The 27806-nt window shown below is 28.6% G+C and overlaps 1 protein-coding gene across 1 annotated transcript in view; it reads right to left on the reverse strand.

Annotated features, from left to right (window-relative positions):
• LOC121129657 (uncharacterized) overlaps positions 1 to 27806 on the reverse strand; it is a 193054-nt gene that overhangs the window by 106630 nt on the left and 58618 nt on the right. The window contains exon 2 of the mRNA XM_040725381.2: positions 11656 to 11979. Coding sequence (XP_040581315.1) covers positions 11656 to 11802 — 147 coding nt within the window. The 5' untranslated portion in view covers positions 11803 to 11979. The remainder of the gene's footprint in view (positions 1 to 11655; positions 11980 to 27806) is intronic.

The raw sequence follows: 27806 nt of genomic DNA on the forward strand, positions 1-27806 counted from the left end.
AACGCCATAGAGTCAGATCGAGTATTTTAGGAGCATACTGAAAAGTATGGGCGATAAAATGTAGATTTAAATGAATAAGAAGCAATTTTATAACTCTTGGGGTGTGTAATATCCCAGTTTACTAAAAAACAGTTAATTAGAGTCCCAAAAAAAAACCACCAAAAAAAACTCAAATATTATGGTTTGAATTCATACTTTTCTACATGTTGGAAATTGCCTTAACATTTATCAATATCACATTCCATGTGCTTACTTTTGTTCTGAAAAACTTGATAGAGACGCCTCCTCATAGGTTTGCAAATAGTCCACACAACGTCTCACATAATATTGCCCTCACGGCCTCTACAATTGTCATCAGGGAGTCCTTTCTAAGTTTATCAACTGCGTTGGCCTCTTCTTTAACAATGCAAAGTTAAATGAGTAAAAATCTGGAGAAAAGGGAGACAAAGGTATCACAAGTTGTCTTTGCTCAAATATTGCACTTTATTTACAGTGTTTGCATCCTATTCTGGACGTCCCTGTAGACACAAAATTAAATCATTTACTTTAAGTTCTGTTGGCAAAACCCTTAAAGAAAGTTATTTATATTGTACTGTTTCCCTTGGATTGATATTGAGTAGACAAAATTGAATTTACTTTGGAAAAAATGAAAATGACCTTAATGGCCTGAAATTTATGCTGCTGTGTAATACAATGTACAAAATTTCTTATAAAGTCAATAAAGCTTGATAGTTTAATTAATTAAAATTAAGTTACATGGTTTTTTCTTATTTTTTATACATACAAAGTATTTTTGAATCTGGAAATATATATATCTACTATTTTTTTCGGCTTTTGTCTGTTATTTCGACCCTTCAATGGGGAAAAAAAGATTGAATGCTGTAAATGTTTTTAAAAATGCAGAAACTTTGTGTTGTAAAGATCATTTTCATGTTCATCGAGGTAAAAGCAATTAGGATGATAACATCTTAATACAGTGGTAATACAAAGTGTAATTTTTTTTAACCATTGAATTGAATACTCTATACGTGGAGCGAGCAATCTTTTTTTCGCTTGCTTTGTTTTTTACAAAATAAAGGCTATATTTTCTGTTTTTACTTCCACCATCGAAGTTGAACTGAGATTATGTTTTTGCTTCTATTTGTTGGTTCGTTAGTTTCCAGGGTTACGACAAAAGTTACGGATCGATTTGATCAAACTTAGTAAGAAGATTATATATGGTCACAGTAAGGGGCCATTAAATTTTAGAAGTTAAGGTCTTAAAAAACAAAACGTAAATAACGTATAATTAATCGAACATAACTTTGGAGAAAATTGAGATATATTGCAAAATTTGAGTTTAGATCGAGGCTTTGCGCTCTAACCAGTATTCATTTAAGTTATATTATTATAATTCTGTGATGAATATCGTTAGGAATTAAAAGAACTTTATTTTTTCAAGAAATATTCTCGTGATATAATATAAAAATAAGTTCCTCCAAACACTCATTAAACAATTGTTTTAATTCAATTTCTTCTTCCATTTCATATTGATTTTACTTTAAAAAAATGCAATGTAGATGATAAAAAAATAAAAGTTCCATATTTAAAGCATTTTGTAACTAGTATATCAAATATAATTGGTTTTGACATTACAAATAAATATTTATAGATATGAATACTTTTCAAATTCATTGTTATACAATTTAAAATATAAATATGCACACTAGGGGCTTCATTTTTCAAATTTCAATTATGGCTAGTGTGAAGAAGTTGTGATATAGTATGAAAAATACCTGTACAAAATTACATTGCCCTACAAGGTCATGTTTTGGTGGAACAACTTGATCAAATTATGACAAAAGACAAAATCTCTTGACTTAGTAAATAAAGATGCTAAGGAGACATTTTTAGATTATGTATAAAATAATTTTGATAAAATTTTTTCTTACTTATTAAAAGTGTTTACAAAGTTCTTTTTCTGAAATTCTTCTATGGAACCAAAAAAGTTAGGAAAACTTGATGATATTCGTATATTACGCATAATTTTTTTACATGTTCAAAAAGGAGAGATCAATTTTTTTTAAATTTTATTCTTTCTTTTTTGTTCCATAGGTAAGCTTAAGAAAAAAATACTCTTTTATATGTTTTTTACAGATTAGACTAAGTCTGTTATCATTAATTTATGTAAAAGAAGGCTTAATACTATATTTTGATCTTTATTCAAGAAGTAATGAACTGTTGTCTCCTTTCAAACTTTAAACCAGATGTGCTACCTAAAGAGGACATTGTAGTGTTATAATATTTTGTACATGTTATTTTTATTACTTAATCCCAACTTTTTTGACCTAGCAGTAATCAAAATTTGAAAAAAGTTGGAAAGAAACCCCCGGCCATATTCTTCCGTATTGGTTCTATGAGGGTTCCCATAAATTGTGATTTTATTGAATAATCAATAAATATAAGTATATTTTATATTTACCAATGTATATAGGTATATATTTACGCATATTGGATGAATACAACGATGGGTTCAGTATTTGCTTACTATATAATACAATAAGTAATTGATAAACCCTTTTTTCTACCTGTAAAATCATGGTTCCGTTATATTCATATGTATTCACCCATGAACGCTTAATAATTTGAATAATTTTTAAGAAGTTTGAGATATATAACACCACTGAAACTAAATATATTTTATATATGCATTAGATAGTAAATATTATATAAGGGAATACACTTTGTATATATGTAGAGGTTAAGTTGATAACATAACTAAAAACCATGAGTGTATCATGATGAGTATCAAAATACAAAGTTATGCAAATATTATATATCTATGTTTCAGAACTACTTTTAACGATTTGATACTCGGAACAGAAAAACGGGAAGTCAGTTATTTTCTTTTGCTTTTTTCTGATTTATAAATGATTATTTTTTTAAATTAAGCCTATCGTGGGAAGGGTCTAAAGCTCAGACCATTTTGTTTATACTAGAGGGGTGGGCAGAAGTAAACAGATATATTTTTTATTATTTCTTTAATCTAGTGTCCATACCTTGTTAAGTTCTCACTTCAACTTAAGATACTGTGGATCGACAACAACTTTTGTTTTTATACTTAACCTTTTTTTTTTCAGCTTGAAGCAGCAATAGAACAAAAGTACAAGTCATTGCAGAATTGTATGAGGCTAGAATAGATGCTAAGGTAATCATAATAGTCACAAAATATGCCAGAAGTACAGTCTATGACGTCTGCAAGCGACTGAAGGCGGGAAAGGGTATTTTCCATTCCTCATGTGGTTAACACAAAAGCAAAAAGGGAACTATCCACAACCTCAAGAGGTCCTTTTAACCAAATTCTGACATATCAATGGCTGTCCATACTTGGAGGAGGTCTATCAGTAGAGGAACAGTGACCAGTGGAATCAAGGACAACTTTGGCTTGAAATCTTACATCAAACGCTGGTGTCCCCTTCCTACCCCGAAGATAAGGAACATCAGGTTGAAAAGAGGCAAGAAATTTCACCAAATTTGTAAATCAAACCCAAGCAACATAAAGGTCACTTGGAAAACTGCCCATGGGAAAACTGCCTGTTGAAGATTGCCCTGGAGAAAATTCTTCGGAGGAAAATTGCACTCTTGAAGGTACTCCCTTGGGGGACAGAACAAATAAATGTGTTTGTATATTTTTCACAAATAATATTAAGCGAATTTATAACGTGTTATTATTCAACATGAAGTTTGAATGAAATACAGGGAATTTTCCTCCGTGCCAATTTTTCGGGCACGATCATAAAACCATTCAGTTGTTATTGGTTTTGGTTTCTTTTTGGATGAAATGTTGCATGATACAATAGGGATAACAACTGAATGAAAAATTAGGTTTAGTAAGTTATTTTTTAAACTAATAATAACAAATCAAAATGTGAGAAAAAGGAGTAAATTGTAAAAATTATTCACCCAGATAACAAATTTCTTTCAAATTCCTTTTTGTGTTATCAAAAGTACTAAGGTGCTTAAACAACCATACCTTGTAGTATATGTATACATCTACATTATCTTTTTTATCTCCTAACGAGTTCATTAATTTATTCTACATTGACAGACACTCATTCAACATCATTAAATCTATTTCGGTTACCTTATGCAGTTTCATTATTTTTACAGTTAATACATTAATATCTTCACTTATTTAATCTCATGGATAAAAATTAATGATACTATCACACCAAAAAAAGTTAAAAAATTATAACTTATGATGATGTAGTAGATAATATCTTTCAAAATAATAATCATGTTCATATACTTTTGTTTTGGGTAAGTTTTCCCATTGTAAAAACTTGTAAAATAATATTACACTATATTTGTGTTTTCTGAGTAAACTTTTGTCTTTAAGAGCAGTATTTTAAAAAAGTTGCGGAATAATAGAGTATCATACACCACATTTCAATTTTTTGAGTAATTTCCATACTATCTGTATTTCAAATTTAGTCATTTATATAGATAGGCTGTCCAATAAGAGATGTAATTTTGATATTCATCTCAAAAATAGCAATTTTGAGATGAATGATTGGATGTTTATTTCAATGTAAGGAGAAAAAGGTACCAGCCACTTTGAAATTTGGTGATGGAAAATTTCATGAAAAAGATACGGTACGGTCAACGTAGCTATGACAGCCATTTGACTGATATTGTTCTCCATTATGAATGGCATACCTTGTCTTTACATTGAAATAAACATCCGATCATTTATCTCAAAAAATATAATTTTTCTTTGAATATAAAAATAACACCTTTTATTGGAAAACCCTATATATGTAAAAAAACCCAAAAAAAAACAAACATACGTACATTTAAAAGATTATGAAATTATCTATCAATGGGATAAATGATACATACACTGATCTAAATATGAATTATGAATAATAATAGATTGTGCACTTATTCAAATCATTTTTTTTTAACATTTCATTTATTAATGCTATGTTTAAGACTATTTGTAACCAAGAGAAAATCTATGTATGTGCAAAAAGAGACAATCTAGTGTCTAGGTGATGTTAATAATGATGGTAAAATTTGAATCTACAAGCTTCAATATTGGCGAAGATATAGTCATCCAAATATTAAAAGCTAAATATCCCAGTTCAATCTTCTGTCCATATAGCCTGTTTTTGCATTTGGTCTACCAAATATCAATTTCAAAATTCCCATCACTAATATCTATTCTTAAAATTGTGAATTTTATATCAAATTTTGATTATAAATATTTCCTGCCGGGATAATTCTCTGCTGATCTAACAAATTAATGATTAATTTGCAACTCATTGATTTCTATTGGAAATGTACCCAAAATAATAAAATGCATGTAATTGCCTGTTTGATAATGTTAAAATAAAAAAGGAATTATATTCAACTAAAATCTAATACATTTCTAATTCAACCAATACTTTTAAACAAATAACCATTGATATTTGAAGAAATACATCCCAGTCTATCATAATGCAAAATACTTCTATTAGGATCCCTGCATTAACTAACTAGTTAGGTTGAACAGCTAGATAAGCCCTTAATGTGATTATATATGCGCCATAAATTAATTGATACGGTAAAGCCATTGACTTGAAAATATGACCTTTTTACATAATGTTAAATTTTTGTTCGACATCGTGTTTCCACTTTAAGTATTTCCACACCAATGAGGTTAAACGTTCCTTCTGCAATATTTTTTTAATTTATTTCCCTTATGAATGGTTTTAATAGACATATGAAGTCACTGATGTGAACATAATGTAGACGTAAACTAGTTTTGTTGGATGTACCCGTAATAGAATGGTATTGGAGTACTGTCGTTTTTAAAACGGTACTATATTCAATTAGTATTGGAACAACTGGTACTTACTACAACTTCAATTTTATGAATAGTCTCTGATAAAAAGATTATATAAATTGGAGCAAAATATTGCAACGACCCAGTTTTGCTTCAAACGATATTTGTTCTTATATTAGTCGAAAAATTAATGAAAGACCGAAATTAAATTTGCCACTGGATCTGATACGAAAATATGGGTATTGTGGTAACATTAGGGAAACCTGATGGCACAAAGCATCAAACTTAAAAAGATTTAGTTTCTAAACCAATTACTTCACACTAAGGAGATGAATATTCATCCGCTAAAGCCAATTTGCTGGTGGGTGATACTTATCTTTCAATTTTATATAACTGTTACTTTTTTTATGCTAAAGACTTTAACTTTGGATTTTTTCGAATTATTTCTTATAATAATTCTCTAATATTCGCTATAAATTAAACAATTAACCATATAATACTTTAATATCCTTTTTGCATTCTAATATATGTACAGAACATAAAAAAAGTAGGAAATGATCTCATTCTAATAATTTGTATAACTTGGAGAAATAAGATCTTTCCTAGAATGGTTATGTATTTTTCTATATATCCCTTTATTCCCTGATTAAGACAAATAGCTTTTTTTCCAAAACATAAACATATAAAAGAAAATCAAAATATTCTAGAATATCATGCTATTCATATAACGGGTGCTCCATTGAAATCGGAACTCCTATGAATTAAGGCTGAGTGATAACCTTGGGTAGTATATCTGACAGAGCATCGGAAGAGAGAACATATTGCTTATGTAAGCAATCACTGGCGACATCCCAACTTTTTTTATTCGAGTTCACTCATATAATTATTATAATGAACCAAGTGATTGAGTTGTTTTTACTAACATAAAACCTCCTTTTTTTTGGTAAGAAAAATTGAAACAATCTTAAAAAAAATTTAAAGGTGAAGCTGAAGAATCAGACTCGGGTAATTATTCTAATTTTTGATAATTGTGGCAAAATTCATCAATGGATAAGATATTTACAAATTTAAAAAAAAAATCTAAGTTCTATAATATGGTATCATTCTTTATAAGTAAAAACTAAACTTAACTAAAAATATTTTGCCTCAAAAAGTAGAAATTATGGTTACACTCTGTTAATTTTAATACCTGGTCAGGTCAACTTAAGTCATAATTAAGAAGTTATTACGTTAATAAACATAAGTTTGGAGCCTGGTCTTAAAGTTTTTTTTCTTTTTTATAAATCCTCCATTATTTTAAATCAATATCACAAAAATATAACAAATACAATAATAATGTTTACATACAATAAACTTATAAAAATTCGTTTATAAAATAAATGAGAGTAATAAAAACTAAATCAGGACTAATAAAAAGCAGTAGTATAATGTGCATTGTACGTCAGTACAGTTTATAGACTAGAAGCTGCGAAGATTTATAAAATTGTTACGAGGGATTCATTTATATATTAATCGTACATAGTTTATGGTGTCATAGTTATTAAAAGGAAGGAAAAGGTAAACAAGAATATAAGAAAAACAGTTTTTCCTTAACTTTCTATTGTCAAACCTCCTCATCAAAGCAATACACCGTTCAATAAAAGTTTCAAATCCTTTAGGAAGGCTTCCGCCTTTACATCAAACAGCGAAATTAAAATAAAAAACACATGGGTAACATAATAATTAAAATAGTAGAAAATAATGAAAAGATAAATTCAAGACATTTTCATGGACCTTTAATCTCGTAATGGGCAGAGACGACTCTCAGCATATTCAGTAAATGAAGTACATACTCTTCCAGCCTTCGTAGAACGGGTAAGAATTGATTTTTTCCACCATACATATTATCTTTTACAATAATATATTTAATTTTCAGGGTTTCTTTGTTTGTTGATGACGTTACTACTAGTCAATCCAAAGCACTGATATCCCGTCCTTAATTTTCACAGATGATACAATCCACTATTTCAACGACAAAAACCACTTTCGAGCAATATTAAAAAAAATGGAATAATATCTTACATTTGTTTTACAAAAGGAGTACAATCGAGACTCAACATTTTGTTTCAATTTATTACTCAGAAGAGGGGTAAAGGAGAGTAAAAATTTAAGTATCTCAACCGCTTTTGATGAAAATCTGTTGTTGTTTTAGGCTATAGAATATTCTTTCCATTTATTTCAAATCCAGTCTATCCAGCTATCTCTTGACGATAAGAAATTGCCCCCTGTCATTGGCACTGTTTATTGTAGATCTTATTCTACTACTAGAGAGTGCTTCCACTGCTATGAAAAAGGGTGATAAAGCCTCAAGGTTACAGGTTTTGGAATGGTAGATTGAGATTAATATCCTGGTTGTAATTAATGGAATGAAATTGTCTAGCCCTGTATCTACACGAGATGGATATTGCCCAATAGAAGTTGTTCCTCCTTTGAATTAAGCCTTAGAGTTAATTAAATGAAATCAATTATATTATTAGGATTGCTACAAAAGCTGTTTTTTTTTCTTCTTCAGAGTGTCTTCATATGACGCTTTGGTTGTGGAGTCGGTCAAATTGAATAAACGATAGACAATCAAATTAATAAGAAAAAAATACCTCTAGTTCTTCTTTTTAAACTCTATAAATGAAATTGTTAAAAGATTTTTTTGTCCAATTTTTTAAATTTTATTTAATGGATATATCAACAACAAACTATGTTTGCTTAAAACATTGTTTCCTTTTTTATTAACAATGTAATCTATTCTATCTTATTATTTATAAATAAATACTTTTATCTTACATGTTTAAGTATGGATGGTTATTTAATAAGATAGTTAACTAATCAATAAAATTTATCGTAATGATATTGGTGTTTCTCATTTTCTTTCTTCCATCGGATTTAATTAAAAAAATATCTTTATAGGTACAAATAAAATTAGTATCTATGATTCTAGCATTGCTACTAAATAACGTAGGTATATATAACTAAATAATATATTTAGTTAGGCTGGAAGTCATTTTATTAAATCTGTTGATATTTGGCCTTAACATAATTAAAAATCTTATCAACTACATTTTCCAATAATAATATAAATTTTGTCATATTCCTGTATCAAAATGACATATAACTAAATATATAATCAATTTATTGTGTTATATATTTATTCGATATCAATGTGATTTCCTAATCAAATTCATTAATAAGAGAATAATTTAGTTCATAAATTGGGAAATGTAATTTATGTTTTAATTTAAAAGAAGTAAAAAAATATATTTTAAATTTGGATACTTTCAAATCCATTCCAGAATTAATGGTATCAAAAACTTGAATTGTACAAAATGAAATAATTGTTTTTACATACATCATGAAAAAATAAAATTAAGAGAGAATACGAAAATAAACATTCTAGTTTAAAATTTTCCCTCTCAATTAAAGCCCACCATACTATTTGTATTCCTTTGAAACATAAAACACCCGAAATAATTTTCATAAAAAATACACAAACATTGCTATAGCTAAAATAAACACGTATTGATTAAAATTACTTTCTAAAATAAAAAATACACAATCAACCGAGTAACATATACAACTTTAAAAAAAAAAGAACAAAATAACTTTCATAATAATAATATCAAAAGACGATGCTCATCTCATTCTTTACTTTCCGGAATCTATCTATTATAGTCTTTAGTTTATGATGATATCTAACTGACCAAGAAGGAAAATATCGAACAAAATCCGAGATGAAGTCTCAATCCAAGGAATTTCCCCTAGTAATTCGCAAAGAAAAAGTTGTATATCTTGCTTCTTTGTATAGGAATCCCGAACAAAATATGGGCTTTCATATGGTTTGAAGGCAAACCCTCCAACCCCTACAACTTAGCATTATGCCTTAAATAGCACAGCAGCTCCAATATCGAATAAAACACCACAAAAGCATGTAGGACAGTATTGTATACTCTACCACAATCTTTGCAAGGTGTACAGAAGAAAAAATATATCCCTTGAAACTTGGAAGGTGTCTGTAATTTTTTTTTCTTCTCCGACAATTTTTGCCGATTGTATGATTAATTTCTCACATATTGGTGGGCGATCTACATAGTAGATCCATATATATTTTGCATTTTATTGATGCGTCAGAAAAAATTGTAGGTTTATATGTCATCTTTAAATGCTATGGTATTGGGCATCAACTGTGGAAAAAACATTGTTTAATAATATTCATTAATATCAATAACGGTGTTATTTATAATGTTGGGGAAAAATTAATTTTGTATTGCCCATTTTCCGCATACCAACGCTTTTTGAACATTATTGTTCTGATCCAATTCAGTAGTTAATTATCGTGCGTCGATTATGGAGGCATCAAAAAAAAAGAAATTGGCCATATTTTACATTTTTACTAGATGAAAGGGAAAACGCGTCGAAAGTGACCAAGACAACTTTTTGTGTGTACGGGGCAGATACTATTTCGGTTCATATTTAACAACAGTGGTTCGAGTAACTTCGTTCTGCTGTATTGGAGGTGAATTATGCACAATGGACTGACATGCCTGTTATCGAAAATGTTGATAAAATCATGTAAATTATCGAATTAGATCGTCATATTAGCAGTTGTAGCATCGACTTGGAGCTAAGCATTGATCATAAACTGTTTTGACCCATTGGCAGAGTGTTGGATACAAAATGAAACTCGGATAAGAGAGGAAAATTGTGTTTTGTCAAGACAATGACAGGTCACATTATGTAGATGGATTTTTGTTGGCAACGAGTTATCAAACAGAAAAGGGTATACTTGGCTTAAATTGGATTATTGTAACACTTCTTATAAAGTATTTTTTTAAATGTAAAAAATACTTTTTCTCCAAACTAATACAATTATTTACATAAATTATCATTCAGGAAGCTGTATTATTTTGCCAATTGTTTAATATATACACTAATATATGTAAACAACACTAATGCTCCATTAGCTAATTTTTTGGGCTATTAGACTAAATATTTTGCTGATAATAATTATTAATCGCTTAACAACAGCTAATTACCGTTCATTCAATCAATGCTTAGAACACTAGACATGGCAATGAGTATTATGAAAAAAATATATGTAAGCATTTGTTTTAGTTGGATAATATTCTTCCCATCTGACGTCATTCCCAAACAAACAAAATGTCTTAAATAAAGTTTTTATTAATGCTTAGCTTAAAAACACAGTAGATTGATGGTTTTTCTATTTGTATGCTACTTTATTTCAATCATTTGATAAAATTTTGACCTCACTTTAGTTCTTCATATTGTAATACATAAATAAACTATAAAATGGAGTGACGTAGCTCAATGGATAATGCACTCGATAGAAACTAATCTTTTGAACTCTTTGTGTGTAGGTTCTATTCAGAGTCACTCTTACAGAAGGAAATATGCATACATTATTATTGGCGTATAAAATATGTCCTGTATAGCTAGAGTGGCTCCTTGTTGTTGGCAATCTTAACAGGTTTTTTTATTTCCATAGCTATTATCATTATTCATATATTCTTGAAGAGAAAACATATACGTATAAAGTAATACCTAGTGGGTGTGCTCATGAAAGACAGAAAGTAACAATGAGGGATTTATAAACTAAGTCCTTCTTGGACTAGGAATAATTCTAGTAGGTCATATTTTATGCATGATTGTACATGATGAACGAGTTTATGAACTTCAAAGACAATTTCTGTATCCAATTGAGTAATTTAGTGCAATAATGTTTATTTATACTTAATCAATGGAATTCAATTTGACCAATTAAATGAACATTTAATAAATAAAATTATATATTGACTTACGATTTGAATTTTTTTCTCTTCTTCTTTGATTTTGATCATAGGTGAAATCATTGTCACAGAGTCGCCGAAAAGATGATGATGCTGATCATTCGACAGCTGTGACATAATCGGATGATTAGAAGTTATGAAAAGATGATCAATGGTCATCGATGAACTTTCCCTCAACACAGGTTTATGTATCTCTTTTTTGGGATTGCTAGATAATAGATAAAGTTCCCTTTAATTTTGCAGTAGGTTCATATCTAGTCTTTGAGTCCTAAATTTTGTTGATTCCTCCTTTCTATAAGAATATGATATGTATTTATACAAATATCCTTTAGGTTTCTGAAATTAAAACACAAAATAAAAATATATTATTATCGATGTTGACCATAAAACCATATTTATTAAATATAACTTAAATTTAACTGCATTAAAAGTCTATGTATTAATAACTTTTTACTTCAATTACAGACGTATTTATTTTTTATATCTCTTTTTTGATTAATGGAAATAATTAAACAAATTCTTTTAAAAAATGTATTTTGTCATATATAAACAAACTCTATGTTTTAAAATAGTAAAACTATAAAAGTTTCGATCAGTTAAATTGAGATAAATTGATTGGTTTATCTGTCTACAATTAGTAAATTTTTTTATAGTTATCTAAGATTTACGATGCATAGTTTTCTTAGAAAAATATACAAAATTTAATGGTCATCATATCTTAGTTGTGACTGATTAGTTGATGACATAATTATAAATTAACAATTTGGCTAAGATCTTAAATTTGTAAAGTTTTCAATTACTTTATTTGAGTATTTTGCAATAATTTTGAATTTTTTCATGTCACAAAAAACTGATGAAACCAAGGTTATATAGCTTGCATGGAGATAGTTGCGTTCAAGTAATTTTGGAAATATCAAATTATGGAATTGAAAAAAATATTTTATGTATTTTATGCTCAATAGCTGTACTGGCTTAGTAATTATGTAGTTTCAATGTTCAATCCTTCTAAACATCAATTAGTTTATTTCAAATTTACTGATTTACAAATTTCTTTATCCACAAAAAGAAGTTTGGTTAAATTCTCTTTTCTCAGTAGTGGCAAAATGTTTAATTGTTTATAAGTTTTACTTTTCGTTTGTATTTAAAAATAAAAATCACAACTAAATATTGATAAATTTATAATTTTATTCAAAAGATTAAGAGTTAAGTTTATGTTATCAGTTATTTTTAAATGTTTGATGTAGTATAGTCATTTGTCAAAAGTAATTGGGGATTCACATTCCCACCATAAATGCAAATGAATATATTTACATTGAAACTACGCAGTAAATATTGAAATGAAAATGTTTTAAGAAATTAATGGCTGTGATTAGAATAAATAGATCTGTTTTTTGTTGTTTTTTTAAATAAATAATTATATAATTTAGATTTAGTATAATTTCGGAACCCATTAAGACCAATTATGGCAAACAAGTGTTGTGTCAGTCTTTATTCATTTGTTCTAGTTCATTCCAGTCTTAGAACCAGTATTTCAGTACTTGTATTGCCTAACTGTTTGAGTGACTTTGAACACTATAACAACATCTAAAAAAAATAACGTGGCAATAAAACTCTCAACAGTATTTTGTATTATTAAATTTCGACAAATAGTTTTTTTAATTTGCAACTTTTTTATATTTGACTCATAGATGATAATTATATGATAAAACAAAATGCACAAAGACACTCGTTTTTCCCCTTTACAAAATTAACAGGCATTAGAAGCATTACTACAACGAATCATCAGGATGTGAATTTACTATGGTAACTAATATATATATATATATTTATACAAAACTATTTATGTATTTTAACTCTAAAACAAGAATGCCGTACCTTTTTGTAGTTTGCTAAATTTATCTTATTATAACTTATTTCAGTATCAAGTTAATGTATAAATACATCCCCCAAAATAACAAAACGAATAATGATACAGTGAAATTATCTTTTGGGTAGTATAATTTATCTCTAATAAATGCTGCAAATGATTTGCTTCTAAATTTAACTATCGCTATTTTCAAACAATTAATCATTCTATGCTAAATTAAGTTGTAGTCGGAAACAAAGTAATTTTTACATCTTATTGATGAAAAGATAGAAAAGACCATTTTAGAATGGTTATAATTAGTGATGTCTTAATTATGGTATAAGATTTGTTTGCATTTTTGGTTTTTATTCACATGTTTTTGCATTTGTAGGTAGACAATCTGTATCAGTTCAATCGTTCCATAGTAACAGCACTGATTACACACTTCCTAAGTTTTCTCCCCAATAGAAAAGAGCTCAGTCTTTTAAGTTCCCCAACCCCCGTTTAACTTATCTATCTTTCCCCATAGCTACTGAAGTTTTTACAATACATTATTCCCCAGTAAATATTAAGTGAATCCATTTTTCTTTACTTTACCTATATATAACTATAATGGATAACACTTTGTTTTGATACCGTGTTTTATTAGATATTGCAGTCCAAGTTATTCGACTATGCCAAAGAATGTGGAATCGTCAGTCCTGATTAAGGAGCTCAGTGGCACCAAGTATCTGCTGTGCAAGCTTTGCAACTTCAACACCAAGGCCAACAGGAAGTCTGTCCTAGAAAGCATGGACAGTGCGCCAGCAACAAAAAGAAGGTTGAGTTGTACATCAAGGAGGACAGAACACACAAGAGCTGCTCAACGTCATCTCTTCAACAAACAGAGCTATGATATATCCAACACTGACCTTGTAAAGGTCTGGTCTCCGCACATAAGATTGATAGTGAAGTTGCAAAGACTTCTTGGAGAAGTACACCAAGAAGATGATGATGTACCACCATGCCAAGAACAATAAAAAAAGAAATGAGACCGTGTACCGAATCAAGGAAAAGCTGAAGGATAAGTTCTTGTTCATGTCTATTGATGAAACGACAGAGAGTCTGGGTAGGTCCATCTGTGTAATTCTGTCTGGACGTTTGGATGGTGAATTTCCTGGAGAGATCATAATTGATTAACGTGTTGAACCTAAGAACAACCTAAAACTGTACCGTTCAGCAGTGCATCAAGTCTTCCCTGTTTGAGCGAATTAGAAATGACCTGCACTACGATAATGGGCCACTACTCCTTACAAACGGTGTTGATTACAGTGTCTAGGACCTGAAGATGGTGTAGCCTAACCTCATGCACTATTTCTGTCTCATCCACGGCCTCAACCATGTTGTCGAACTGATGAGATACTCTTTCCCAAATGCTCATTACCTAGGTGAACAAAATCTTCACAAAGTGTACTCGCCACAAGTTGGAGTTTGCATCCACTTGTAATGTTCCCCACGCTCCAGAGCCAGTTCTTACTAGGTAGGAAACATGACTTGAGGCAGCTTTATACTACTGCAAAAAATTGACAAGGAAAAATTGTCTCTTTTCCATTATTATGACGGTCTATGATACCATCTCCAAGTTTGCCACAAGCTGCAGGAGATTTCAAGAAGAACCTAGCATTAGAAAAAACAATATATTGGTTTAGTGCTCTCTGGTGAAAATGTGTCTGGCGTGAAGGATAATTCAAATTTCATAGCAAGCTTCAACTACGCCTTCATGACATCCGTAGACTGTGTGAAGAGCCTATAACATTTATAGGACCTTCTCACGAATAAGAGGAACAGGCTAACGGAAGACCACCTAAGGAATCAGATGATTCTTCAGTGGATTAAGAGAAAGTTGGAATAAAAAAATATTAATCCATAGAAATATTTAAAAACAAAATAAACCCTTGTTTTCATAGACTTATTTGAATTTTTGGCCTTTTTTGGTTTTATTTCCTTTTTTTCATATTTAGTTACATAAGTATATATTATTTTGACATCATTAGTTATAATATTATCCTATAATATGTTAGTTCAGCTTTTAAATTGACGAAATTCAAAGTCATTCCAATCTGGCCCTCCCCAATATCAAACCTGTGGATTATGAAACTGATGTAGTAATATCTCATGTACCTGTTTATTAGAGACAGTTGATTTAATACCAAGCAAACAATCGTCCTGCATTTGACATATTATTCATATCTATATATTTTTAAATCTGACAATTTATCAAAATCTTTGTACTTACTCTATTCCACATTAAAAGATTAAAAATAAATTTATATGGAGTATAATATTTTAATGGATTAGGTATAAGGCCTCTAATTTTATCAACTTTATCAACATTTATGATCCATCTCTACTACTCATACTTGAAGATTAAATGCCTTTCTTTTTAAAGATAACTTGCACTATCTTATTATAACTCAGTCATCTATTTTAAGAGAATATCTATGCTTTTCTTGAAGAATAAGTATAAAACACTTATAATATTGCTAAGTAATATTATATTAAGAGTATTTATTAATTAATTATTTCTACATGATAACCAAAATTTCTTCATAAAAATAATAAAATGGCCACTATATATTAGCCAGTTGTTGAGGGATACACAAGAAATTGTATTCCTGTTCTTTTGGAAACGGAGCAAAAGGTATAGAATATCTTATTACTTTTATTATTTATCAAAAAGAATACATTATGAAACAACGGCCTATTATTTTAATCTTGGCAAAGCCAAGTAAAAGGCCGAGGCCTGCAGGGACTAGCTGGTTGAACCCAGCAGGTCTTTTTTAAAATGAAAATTCTTGCACTTAAACTTAAAAGTGCCAAATTTAAAAAATGGAGATAGATACACAATTTAATCATAGAATAAAACTTTTTAAGAATTCAATGTGACTTACCAAGGTATAGATTTGAGTCTGATCAGATCAGATTCCTTGGGTCGGAAGGGCAAGTTTCATAAAACAAGATCAATTTCTAATGTCTCAAAGTTTTTCTTAAGGTATGGATTGTACATATAACCGAAAATGGACCAAAAAACGAATTATTTTAGTAACCAAATACTTATCCAGGTAAAAGACTGCGGCCCACAGGCCCTAGCTGACATAGCCTAGTTAGTCAAAATATAAGTAAATAAGTTTTTTAAATTAAATCTTAATAAGGTATTTCTATAGTGTAACCAATTTATCGTTTATTTGAAATCCCTATTTGGCCAGCTTTATACCTTTGAATGTGGAGAAATTGACACCCAATTGCGCACGTTTACTTCATGTCAAAAGACAAAAATATTTAAGAGTCGGGGTCTATTTTTTTTTTTTTTTAATTTGGCCTGGAGGAGAAAGCGTGGACTTTCCTGTTCCGACCAATTGAAAAGGGCTACAAATCAGCTTTAGGGAGGAACTTTTTGTGTTTGATAAAAAAGTTTTTCTTGATTTACATGAACAAAAAATTTATTTCATGCTTACGATTATATGACAAATGTGGTTGTGTGAACATAAAAACAAACTTGAACAAAAATCAAGAAAAGGGAAAATGTCCAATTAATTTTTTTCTTCATATATGCCTACACCTTAATATTTTAAATACATGTATGACTTAATTATTGGCATTGTATTCAAACTTGTTGGATAAGTTAAAACATAGACTGCATAACATCTCAATAATCTTTTTAAATAATGCAACCTCTCAACTATAACCATGACTGTTTTGATTCAAGAAGTCATATTATTTTATGGTTATTTAGTGAAAATAAATATTTAATTTGCATTAAAAGTGATTATTCTTCCTAACCGTGAAATATTTCTTCAACTTGAACGGTTACTTGTTACCACAGTGGTGAATCATATGCTTGAAACTTGAAAAAGAATATAATTTTCAACATTAAACATGGAAGTTCTAAATAAATGGAAATCAAATATACCAAATATTTAAGATACATGGTAAAAATACAATATATTGTTTCGAGTAATATCAGATGAGTGTTAATGTAGAATTATTATTATTTATATAGATGCTAAATCTGTTGATTTAGAAAAAAGTTATTTTTTCTCTTCATTTTAAACATGAAAATTTAGAAACAAAAACTAGACGGACCAATCTTAAGAAAAATGTTATACCTTAGAATTACATGTCAATGTCTGAGGTCAAAAGAGATGATATAGAATGAAGGGCAAAAACTTTTTGAGTTACGATTAAATTTCAAATTTGTTGTAGCTCGAATGAAAATTAGATGTAAATCGTGCCTACAAAATAAAAGTACATTAGGTAGAAGATGCATCTGTAGCAACCTTCAAAATAAGATATTTGTGCAAAAATATTATGCATTCAAGATATTATTAAGTTTTCTATTAATTTCTTGACTCATTTAAAAATGTGGTTTTCAGTCAAAATCATTCACCAAACGATCTAAAGTTACATTATTGATTACTCAGATTACAAATGAGGTTTTTCAATGGACGATGGGTAAGTATTTGTTGTCATGATTAATCACTTTTTAACAAGGGTAAATTTTTCTCTAGTATAATTGATACTTTGCGGAATAATTATTTATCATTTTCAGGGCACTCTGAAGGAGGTTGCCTATTATATATATCTATTACCTATAGTTTAAGGATATTTATTTTATTTCAGAGTCTTTTATGGCTAACTTGATATAGCCTTTCAAATTAAAATAATTCAATTTCTCCTTTTTATAATGTGACGATAAATTCTGGCTTTTTTAAGTGTACTTTGTGGCGTCTCTAAAGGGTGGATAATTATAATTCGTTGTTAGGTATTGATGATAGTTTTTCGAAGAATACTAAGAATTGTATACTCAATTTTGAAAATTTTGCTTTTTGTTGTGACGTGTTGTCATTGTTCTTGGGTCTCTCATCATCGTTTCTTCTGGTAAACTAAGTAATCTTTCTATACATTTTCCAATCATTTCTACAATATTTAAGTTCATACAACGTCTATATATTGTCTGTGTAGCCCTTCTTTTGATCTTTTCTATACCTGAAGGTATTATTACCATGTAAAACAATTCTATTTTCATTGCTTAATAATATCTTAGCAAATGGTTGTACTGAATCGTTTTTACAATTTGCAATTTCTTGTGTTTACTAAGTATTTATATGTTTAATCTTCCATTGTCTCTCTTCAAATATCTTATGTCATTATATATAGAAATTTTTCTTCATCTTCTAAATGTGTACCTTTGAAAAGAGCAACTCTAAAGGTGTGCTTCAATTATTTTCTTTTAACCCATACATCTTCTTTTTTTCAATGCTTGTACTTCAGCTACACCCATTTCCTTAGGAAAATACTGTATTATGATTGGCAATTCTCTAAAGACAAAAATATTTCGACAAATTATAATAGCTTTTTCACTTTTAAGCTTAATAATTCAATTTTGCGTACATATATTTTAATTTTGTTTACTGTCTATGTACTTTCAAGAATGTTTCTTTAATATATAACAACTTTTATTTAAAAATAAATTTCTTTTACGTGTTTTAACTTCTTATCTTTTGTTTATTATCCTAATATCCTAATCCCAACTTTTAATAGAGTTTTTTCATACAAAAAATTGCATATTATATGCTTGAAGTCGTTAATTGACTAAAAATAATAAATAATATAATTGAAAAAGTATACAAACTCATTTTCTCTTTTATTCTAGTCTACAAATAACAATTTTTGATGCCATATGAGAAATATATATATTCTTTTAATTTAATCCAAAATGAGCAACTTTATCCGATATATATATAGCTTTTGTAAACAGAGAAGTTCTATTTTTATAACAAGTATTACGTTAATACTATGATAATGAATTAGTATGCATGTAATACATAATATGCCTGAAGTAAAAAATTTACATACACACATTTAATTGTATACATTAGTTAGGGGGACATCCTACAAAAAATGTTACTTTTTTGTAAAAATTAAAGAAAAATAAAGTTTCAAACTCATTAATCAAGGGTTAGAGGTTGCACATCGCCCTGGAAGTTTCTAAATTTTATAACTTGTAGAAAAATATACCCTTTTAAACTAAAAAAAAAGTCAAAATTGAGCAATTTGTAAAAAAACAACTATTTTAGATGAATAATAGCTTTACCCTAAAATAACTATTCCCAATTAAAAAAGACAGGTAATTTATTGTTAAACTGCGTATTTCTCATTTTTTTTAAATTTCATGTATATTATTTTTGATGTTCTCTCTTTTCGAATAAAATAATAGTAATATCAGCTTTAAATGTTTACTTACTGGGAGGTTAATTGAAGTCTAAACACCTACTAATTCAGTAGTTAATTAATGTTGAGTGATAAATCATATTTCTAAAAATTAAGAAGTACAGAATTAGTTTCAAAACAAAACAAAATTGAGCTCCCTAGCGTATGTACAAGTTGAGAAAATGAAATTTGAACTGGATCGACGAATTTCCATTTGCCTACTACAAGTAATTCTGTGTCTCGAGGACCACTGTCTACGACGTCAGCAAGTCCGAAACGTTGGAAAAGAAGAAAGGTTCTATCAAAAAGGCCAAACTGGATCCAAAGGAGTTAAAGAAAACAACCCAAACAATCGCCTCAAGTCATTTAGGGCCCCTGTAAGAGGTATCTGAGTTTGACTGCAGAATTTCCAGAGAGCTATAAAAAAATGTATGGAAAGAGCCTTGCAAGGGTGAAGAGACCACTTTTGACACCAACAATAAAAGACACCCACCTCTTCCATTGCAACACTCGTTTAACTGAGTCTTTTTTGTTCTTTTGAACTATTTTTTTTTAATACTTTTGGCCTTCCTATAGTCCTGATGCAACCCCTCTTTACTACATACAACTTAAAGGGGCATGCCGAGGGGAATGCCTTCTGTGTCCCTCATCCAAACACTGAGGCCCTCAAAGCTACTATCAACCTGCACTTGGACACCATGACAGATAAATACATCCGGAGCGGGTGCCAGGTATTCCCCCGCAATCATGGAATCCATCATTGCCGCTAAGGCAATCATAATTAATGATTAAAAGACTTCAGGCACATATCTATTTATATTATTAACTTGGTTGAAATTCTATCGTTATTAAAATATTAAATTTTTTTTAAAGTTTAAAAGTCAAAGTGGTTAGATTTTAATGTACCACTTGGTATTACTACCCACTAAAACCTTCGTATCATTATCTGTATTTAATGAGCTCCTGCATTAGTAAATACTTTATATTTGATATATTCTATCTTTGTGAGTTAAATGCAAATGATATCTGCTTTATAAAATTGAAGCACTGTTGAGATTCCAACTAGAAAAAAATCAAAATTGCGTTTAGTTCATAATTTATGCAACTCTATGTATAGTTGTACTTCAACTTGTCATTACATGAGTGGCAATTATTATTACAGTAACATAATGAAAGGAGGGATGCAAAGTCATAAAAGGTTCTTTATAGTATTATCTACGATTTTCTTGAGTGGTACTCCACTACGAGTAATACAACGAAGCCAGGTAGATCTCAATCTGTTTTTATTCAACAATTTACAATTTAAACCTAAAATATATTTTTTTTTTAAAGAAGGAAATTGAACTTATGTTTAAGATAAAGTTGAAACGATATACTTTTTCTCTTTCTACCAAAAATAACATTTTTGAACTATAATCTCAAATAACATTTAAAAAAAACAAAACATGGGTTGTTAAAAAACACTCTATTAGCCACAAATTTATAATCCAAAATTTTATTACGTAGAAGGAATAAATATGTATAAGTCCATTTAATGAGTAGCAAAATGAATAATTGAAAGCTATCATTTTAGATAAGGAGATACTTGATGTTTATTACTTAAATTGAAGAAATCAATTTGACGTCATTTATATTTAATATAGATAAATTCTTAATCTTTAATCCAATTCTTTTTTCTATCTGTTGCTTTGTTTAATAGCACTATTAACTGGAAAATAAGTCATCTCAAGAAAGCCTCCTAAAGTACAAATTAGGTATAACGAATGAAATAAAACTTACAATGAATTTTAAAACATTTATTTGTCTATTTTTTTTTTTTTTTTCTAAAAAAATAAATAATGCGACGTACACCAATTTTAACCCGATATTAGCACCTTCAATCTTTATTACTGCGCAATATGAAAGTACTTTGTCTTAATTTTTAACCTCTCCTTTTTTTGAATAAATATAATTCATTCAATTTTCTAGATATTTAAGAAAGTTGAGTTGTTTTATTGAAATATCATATTTTATTAAATCACAGATTTTGGTGTAGGTTATAACATAAACTCTACAAAAAAAAGGCATGAAATTTCGATGATAAATTGATCATAGCCTTGTTAATATTGGTGTTAGAAACATGATTTGATATCAAAATGTATTTTTTACCATTATCTAATCGATAAAATAGGTTTTAAAATGAGTTTGAGTTTTTTAGTAACATACATACAAAATTTTAAGTAATTTATTTTGTACAACTTTTATTTGGTCCTTCTCTGTAGTGATAACTACCTCGATATGAGGACGGAAACAAGTAGAAGCTTTCTTATTAAATCTCTCAGAAACTTTTTCCCAAGCATGCTTAATATCTTCGTTGAGATAATTCAAATTGATGATGAGTATAATTTTACACATTATCCACGCAGATCCATCCGAAATAGTGAAGTACAGTTGAAATGAGGGAAGTCATTTATTCAAATGAAAATATTTTTAGGGTTCTTTCATACATTTTCTTACGATGGATGCTGTTTTAAGGTGTCGGAAGACTCAAACTAAGCTCATTAGACCAATTTCTTTTTCCCACCCCTCCTGATCTTTATTTCTTTAGATAGGCAGCTCATTAACATGGTTGTCTTTATTTTATTCTTCAAACTCTTACTGAATTTGGCATCTCTTTTTCTGGTGTCCTCCCAACTCTAATTCGACTCAAGAAACAGCCAAAGTGTTGATGATCTTATTCAGATTCTAACCAGTCTTTCAAAGGACGTCTTCATTCTTGGCATATTCTTTATTCTTTTTGCAGCTTTACTTCCTGTCCCACCGTAATTCACAAAAATAAAAAAATAATACATAAAAAGAGAGAAAACATCTTTAGCTGTATATACAGGAACAGTTTGATCAATACTGAGTTATAAATGAAGAAAAAGAATCATCTCGTATACTTTGTACCGAGGACTGTACATAGTTACTTGGAATCATTTAATTATATCTTTAAAGATAAATTTTTTTGGTTACTATTTCCTAATAAATATTCTGGAATTTGACAAAAAAAAAATTGTATTTATTATTGTTTAAGAAAGAAAAATTACAGTTGTTACTACTACTTTACAATTAATAATAATTCTTTTTTGTTTTGTTGAAACGACAACTTGGTTGAAAATAATCCTTCCCAATCATTCATAGACAATTTCTTGGAACAAATAGGGAGTCGTCGATGTTTTGATTGGGTTATGTCCTTTTATATCACTTATTGAGTATTGTTTAGGTGATTGATAACATGAAGCTTATAGAATGAAACAGAAGAACACGATAAAAATTATGAGTGTATTCATTCATAGAATACTAGATACCTGTAAGCAATCGCTCAAGCACTCCGCTTCAAATAAGGTAAAAGAACAGAGATATTACTACAATGACATAATATAATCTCATCAGTGAAAAAAACGTATTTATAATATCTAAATAGTCAAACATATAATTACATAAAAAATCAGGTCAATAAAACTCATAAATCACCGTGTTTATGAAGTTATTTAATTCCTATATCAAGTCTAACACAGGCATTTTTTTAGGTATAAATTTGACTTTTTAATAAATGTGTAGGTTTTTTATATTATAAAAAAGAGAAATGGTTGTCAAATTGCCAAATGTACTTATTTAATATCATTGTAGTAATTTCTAAGTTCTTCTACCCCTTTGTAGTGAGAGCGGGTTTCTAGTATTATATTACTCACTCACCTCAACAAGTTTCACATCCTTATGTATAATTAGAGTTGTATATCTAAAACATTTACTCACTTGTGAAATTTATAATTGTTCAAAGTAATACCAGTTTTTTTTCTCTTAATTTTCCTTACTTTTTACCATTACTCTTTAATTTTTGAGGAGATACCGTTTAAGCGTAAACTAACTACATGAATTTGATATCATGGAAGACAAATAGTAACAAGGAGAACTTGTTGCTGAGTTATTAGTGTAAGTTCTTGTTATATCTAAAGTAGAATTAATGATTGATATTGCTAAATGCAAAATGGGATCAATTAAAGTGTATATCTTCAGTGGTTGTTTTTTACATCAAGGGAGAGTATACTTTTTTACAATTTAATAAATAATTGATGAAAGTCAAATATATCATAAATGATACCTTGGTCTTCCAGTTCTCTATTTGGGTAGTTTGAGAATGTATTTACTCAAAAACCTCATGAGTATGATTAAAAAAATAAAATCCAATATCGAATCTTTAATAAAATGGTTACCTAAAGACTTTCCATGGTTGTAAACTTAGTTTTTTTTCCCTCACATAAAATAGATTCTTTGTGGTTGCAATTTACTCCCCATACCCCACAAACTCATACGTATGATAATAATCATTTTAAAAACATTTAACACTGATAGAACACAACATGGAAAATGACGATATTTCATTCATTAACAGATTCCTAGTACCAGACTAAATATTGTACCTCTTCTCCCCTCTCATTCTCCAATATTTTTATTAAATTTTTTTTTTCCAAAAATACTTTAAATCAGATTTTTATTATATACATCCATATATTATCATATTTAACTCAATTAGTAAATCAGAATAATATTTCTAATTATTATATAACATATAAATGTTTGTATCGATAATATAATGGTTGTTTTAAAATAATTTTGTATGAATATTTTTTGAGTTTTTGTACACATTTATAAAATAAGCAACCAAATCTTAAAAAGGTATTAATATATTAAAAAGTTTTTGTCCTCTCTTGTAATGCTGTATATTTTTATTTTTTGGGATTATTTAACTAGATGGAAGCATATTCTATATAAATTTGTATCGGTTACCCTTTAATTGCAAATGTTTAAAAATAATAATAATAACATTTATAAAACTGTAGACATCTTGGTAACATTTTACATACGTATATAGGCAGGTCTGCAAATTGGTAGCATTTGTGGCATGTTAAATAAAAGAAACAAAAGATCACAATGGTAACAATGACAGTTGTCGTTACAACAAAACAAAAAAGAATTATTATTAATTGTAAAGTAGTAGTAACAACTGTAATTTTTCTTTCTTAAAGAATAATAAACACAATTTTTTTTATAGAAGATCACCATGGCTACCATGACAATTGATTAGATCTGCTACAAGCAACGGTGACAAGAGAGAGAAGGAAATAAACAATAAAATGCAATAACATTACTCTGATATTCCTTTTCTATTCTAGTATGAGTCCCACAAGGACTTAAAATTATTACTACGTAACAAATCCTCAAGGTTAATCCCCGTCTTTTATGTGCACAGGAAAATGTTTAATCAGGTTCTGAATATAATAAAGTACAGTAGAAAAGGAAATAAACTCAGGAATTAAAAAATAATAATAGCAGCTGATTAACAGAAAATTAACTTTTTGTCGTACAAATTCGAAAAAAAAACAAAAAAACTGTGTGAGTTCAAAAAATACAAACAATTAGCATCCCTGTTTATAGTACATCTGATGATTATTCCACCAAAATTATATAACAGGTAGTTAATTATATTAAGGGTATTAATGATTATTTATTAATTTTAAAAGTAACATGTCGAGTCTTGTTCCTACCATCTTCTTGCACTATACAAAATGATAATCTCTAACATAATCAAAGAGCCAAATCCTTTCCACACAATAATTTGTATCAATTAATTTATCTTATTTAATGATTGGTCATATAACTCTAGGTATTTAAGAGATTTGGATATGTTAAAAATCATTTGTGAAATATTTTATGTCTTAAAAATTTAGAGAATATCCTTTTGTAAAGAATAATTTAGAAATATTAAATCCTCGACAATCTAAACAACTTAGATTTAAATTTTTCTAATTACAATTACAGATTATTAATTCTCAAGGATCAAATATAATTGTACAACAATCTTCAAATGCTTCTTGATTTTTATAATAGGTGTCACATGTAAAAATACTGAAGGCAAGATAAGCTGGATATTGCTTTAGTATCCATTTTTATGTTCCTGACATGTGAGATTTAAGTAAATACCCTTATTTTATAATCTCTGAAACCATTTTTTCACTCCATATATGAATTTGTTTAACAAATTAGAATCTTCAAATACAATATAATTGTAATTATTTTCAAGTTTTTGTAACATGTAGGAAAAAAATTTGTGAAATTTAAATACTTCATTGGATGAAAAAAAAATTCTGATCTGAACATCATTTTACATTAAGGCCAAAGTTTAGTTCTTATCCGAATTTCACTATATTGAAACACAACGAGAACACCGTAATCATTTCCTTTCAATTGTAGTTTGTAGATTGTTGATGTATACATGCTAATGTTGTGACCTTATATAGTGGAAAGTTGTCTAATCTGTTCAAGTTACAAGCAAATAAGAAGAATGTGTCTTTATGAAGTGATTTATAGTTTTTTCTCAATCATGTATTACATTAAATTGTAGCTTTAAAATTCCACAAATTTAATATGCTGTAGATAGTTTAATAAATAGCACAGATACAAATGAATTCAAGCCTATGAAGGAATATATCTTGATTGCAAAATTTAGAACTGATCTCTGTTTTTCTATTAATAATCTGAATATTGCAATATCTGAAATTTAATCCTTCGGAACTATTATCGTTCAGAGTCATTTCAAGTTTTTTTATGGTATTATATACCTAAATATGAATTTGATATATTTCAATTTATTGGCTGAAAAATGATAAAAAACGACACTCTTCTTTAGACCCTTAAAACATATTTATAATAGATAGTGATGAGGAATATTATAGATTATATTATTGAAAAATATTAAACGTACATATAATTAAACAAAAATATATGATTAAAAAATATGCATTACCAAAATTTTTTTCCCATTTTTCAGCCTAAAAATGGAAATATATATAGCTCTCAACAAAATCCATAATTAAAATACTGTACCATAAGTTTTATTAGTCTGACTTCTAATTTGGGACTCGTTTTAAGTGTAAAAAATGAGTGAAAGATAATGGTTCAATGATATTAGATATTTCAGAATTCTGATGAGAAAAACTGAGATCAGTTTTGGATTTTACGCTTATAGATAAGTTCGATAATTGTTTTCAATTCATTTGTACAAAATTTTCCTGTTCCCTTAATTCTTCCCTGTGTAATTAATTCGTAAAATACATGCCTTTTATTCTTCTTAGACCAACTTTACAAACACTAAGAATACCTTCAATCGTATTCAAATACAATATTTTAAATGTTAATTATGTCAAAAATATGATTGTTTTCAGACTTTAAAATTGTTACAAAATATTGTCTAATTTTGAATAAAAAAGGCAACTGATATTGAAAAAATTATTTTAGATAGCCAACTCTCTCTGTCTAGAAAATAGTCAAGGCCCTGATTAAAACTGCTTTTTTGGGCTGGAGTTTTTTGAACTGATAGCAATTTTTTTTTTTAAATTGAGATAAAAACTCATTCCAAATGAGTGGAAGATTTTAGATGTAAGATCAGAATAAATATCCATGCCATATAGGTATAAAGACAAAATATTTTTATATAGAGAGATATATAAAATATGACCTAGAACATGTTCTAGTTTTGTACTATATTGTAATTTGAAGCATAAAGTTATCAACAGGATAAGTACTCATGACTGACGGAGAGTAACCCTGATGATTTATTTGGGAGTTATAAGTATAAGTCTTCCTTGGGCTCAATGTACAATTGAGGATCGACATCTGAGTAATTGCTGTCCATGTCTGAGCTTAATAAGGGGTGGGATATGTCTATATTTTTCTTTCCTCTGATAACTGATTGCAGGTGACCTAATTAAACGTTATAAAAGCTAATCTGCTCTCTTCTGCAATATTCTTCAAATTGTAAGGGTTACCATCTGGATTTTTGGCTTCTTTTCTATTTGAAACCGGCAAGTTTTATTTTATCTTATAAAAATAGTTATAGTTACTATGACTATTTGTTCCACTTATATGAATACTACAAATCCTCCAACGTAAAATGAAACAAAACCATTTATAGCTTTCATATTTATTATACAGCTACATTCAAATGTAACTTAACATTTATTCTTGATATATGCTCATAAATGTATAT

This window comes from Lepeophtheirus salmonis, chromosome 14 (genome assembly GCF_016086655.4).
Source record: "Lepeophtheirus salmonis chromosome 14, UVic_Lsal_1.4, whole genome shotgun sequence".
Lineage (NCBI taxonomy): Eukaryota > Metazoa > Arthropoda > Copepoda > Siphonostomatoida > Caligidae > Lepeophtheirus > Lepeophtheirus salmonis.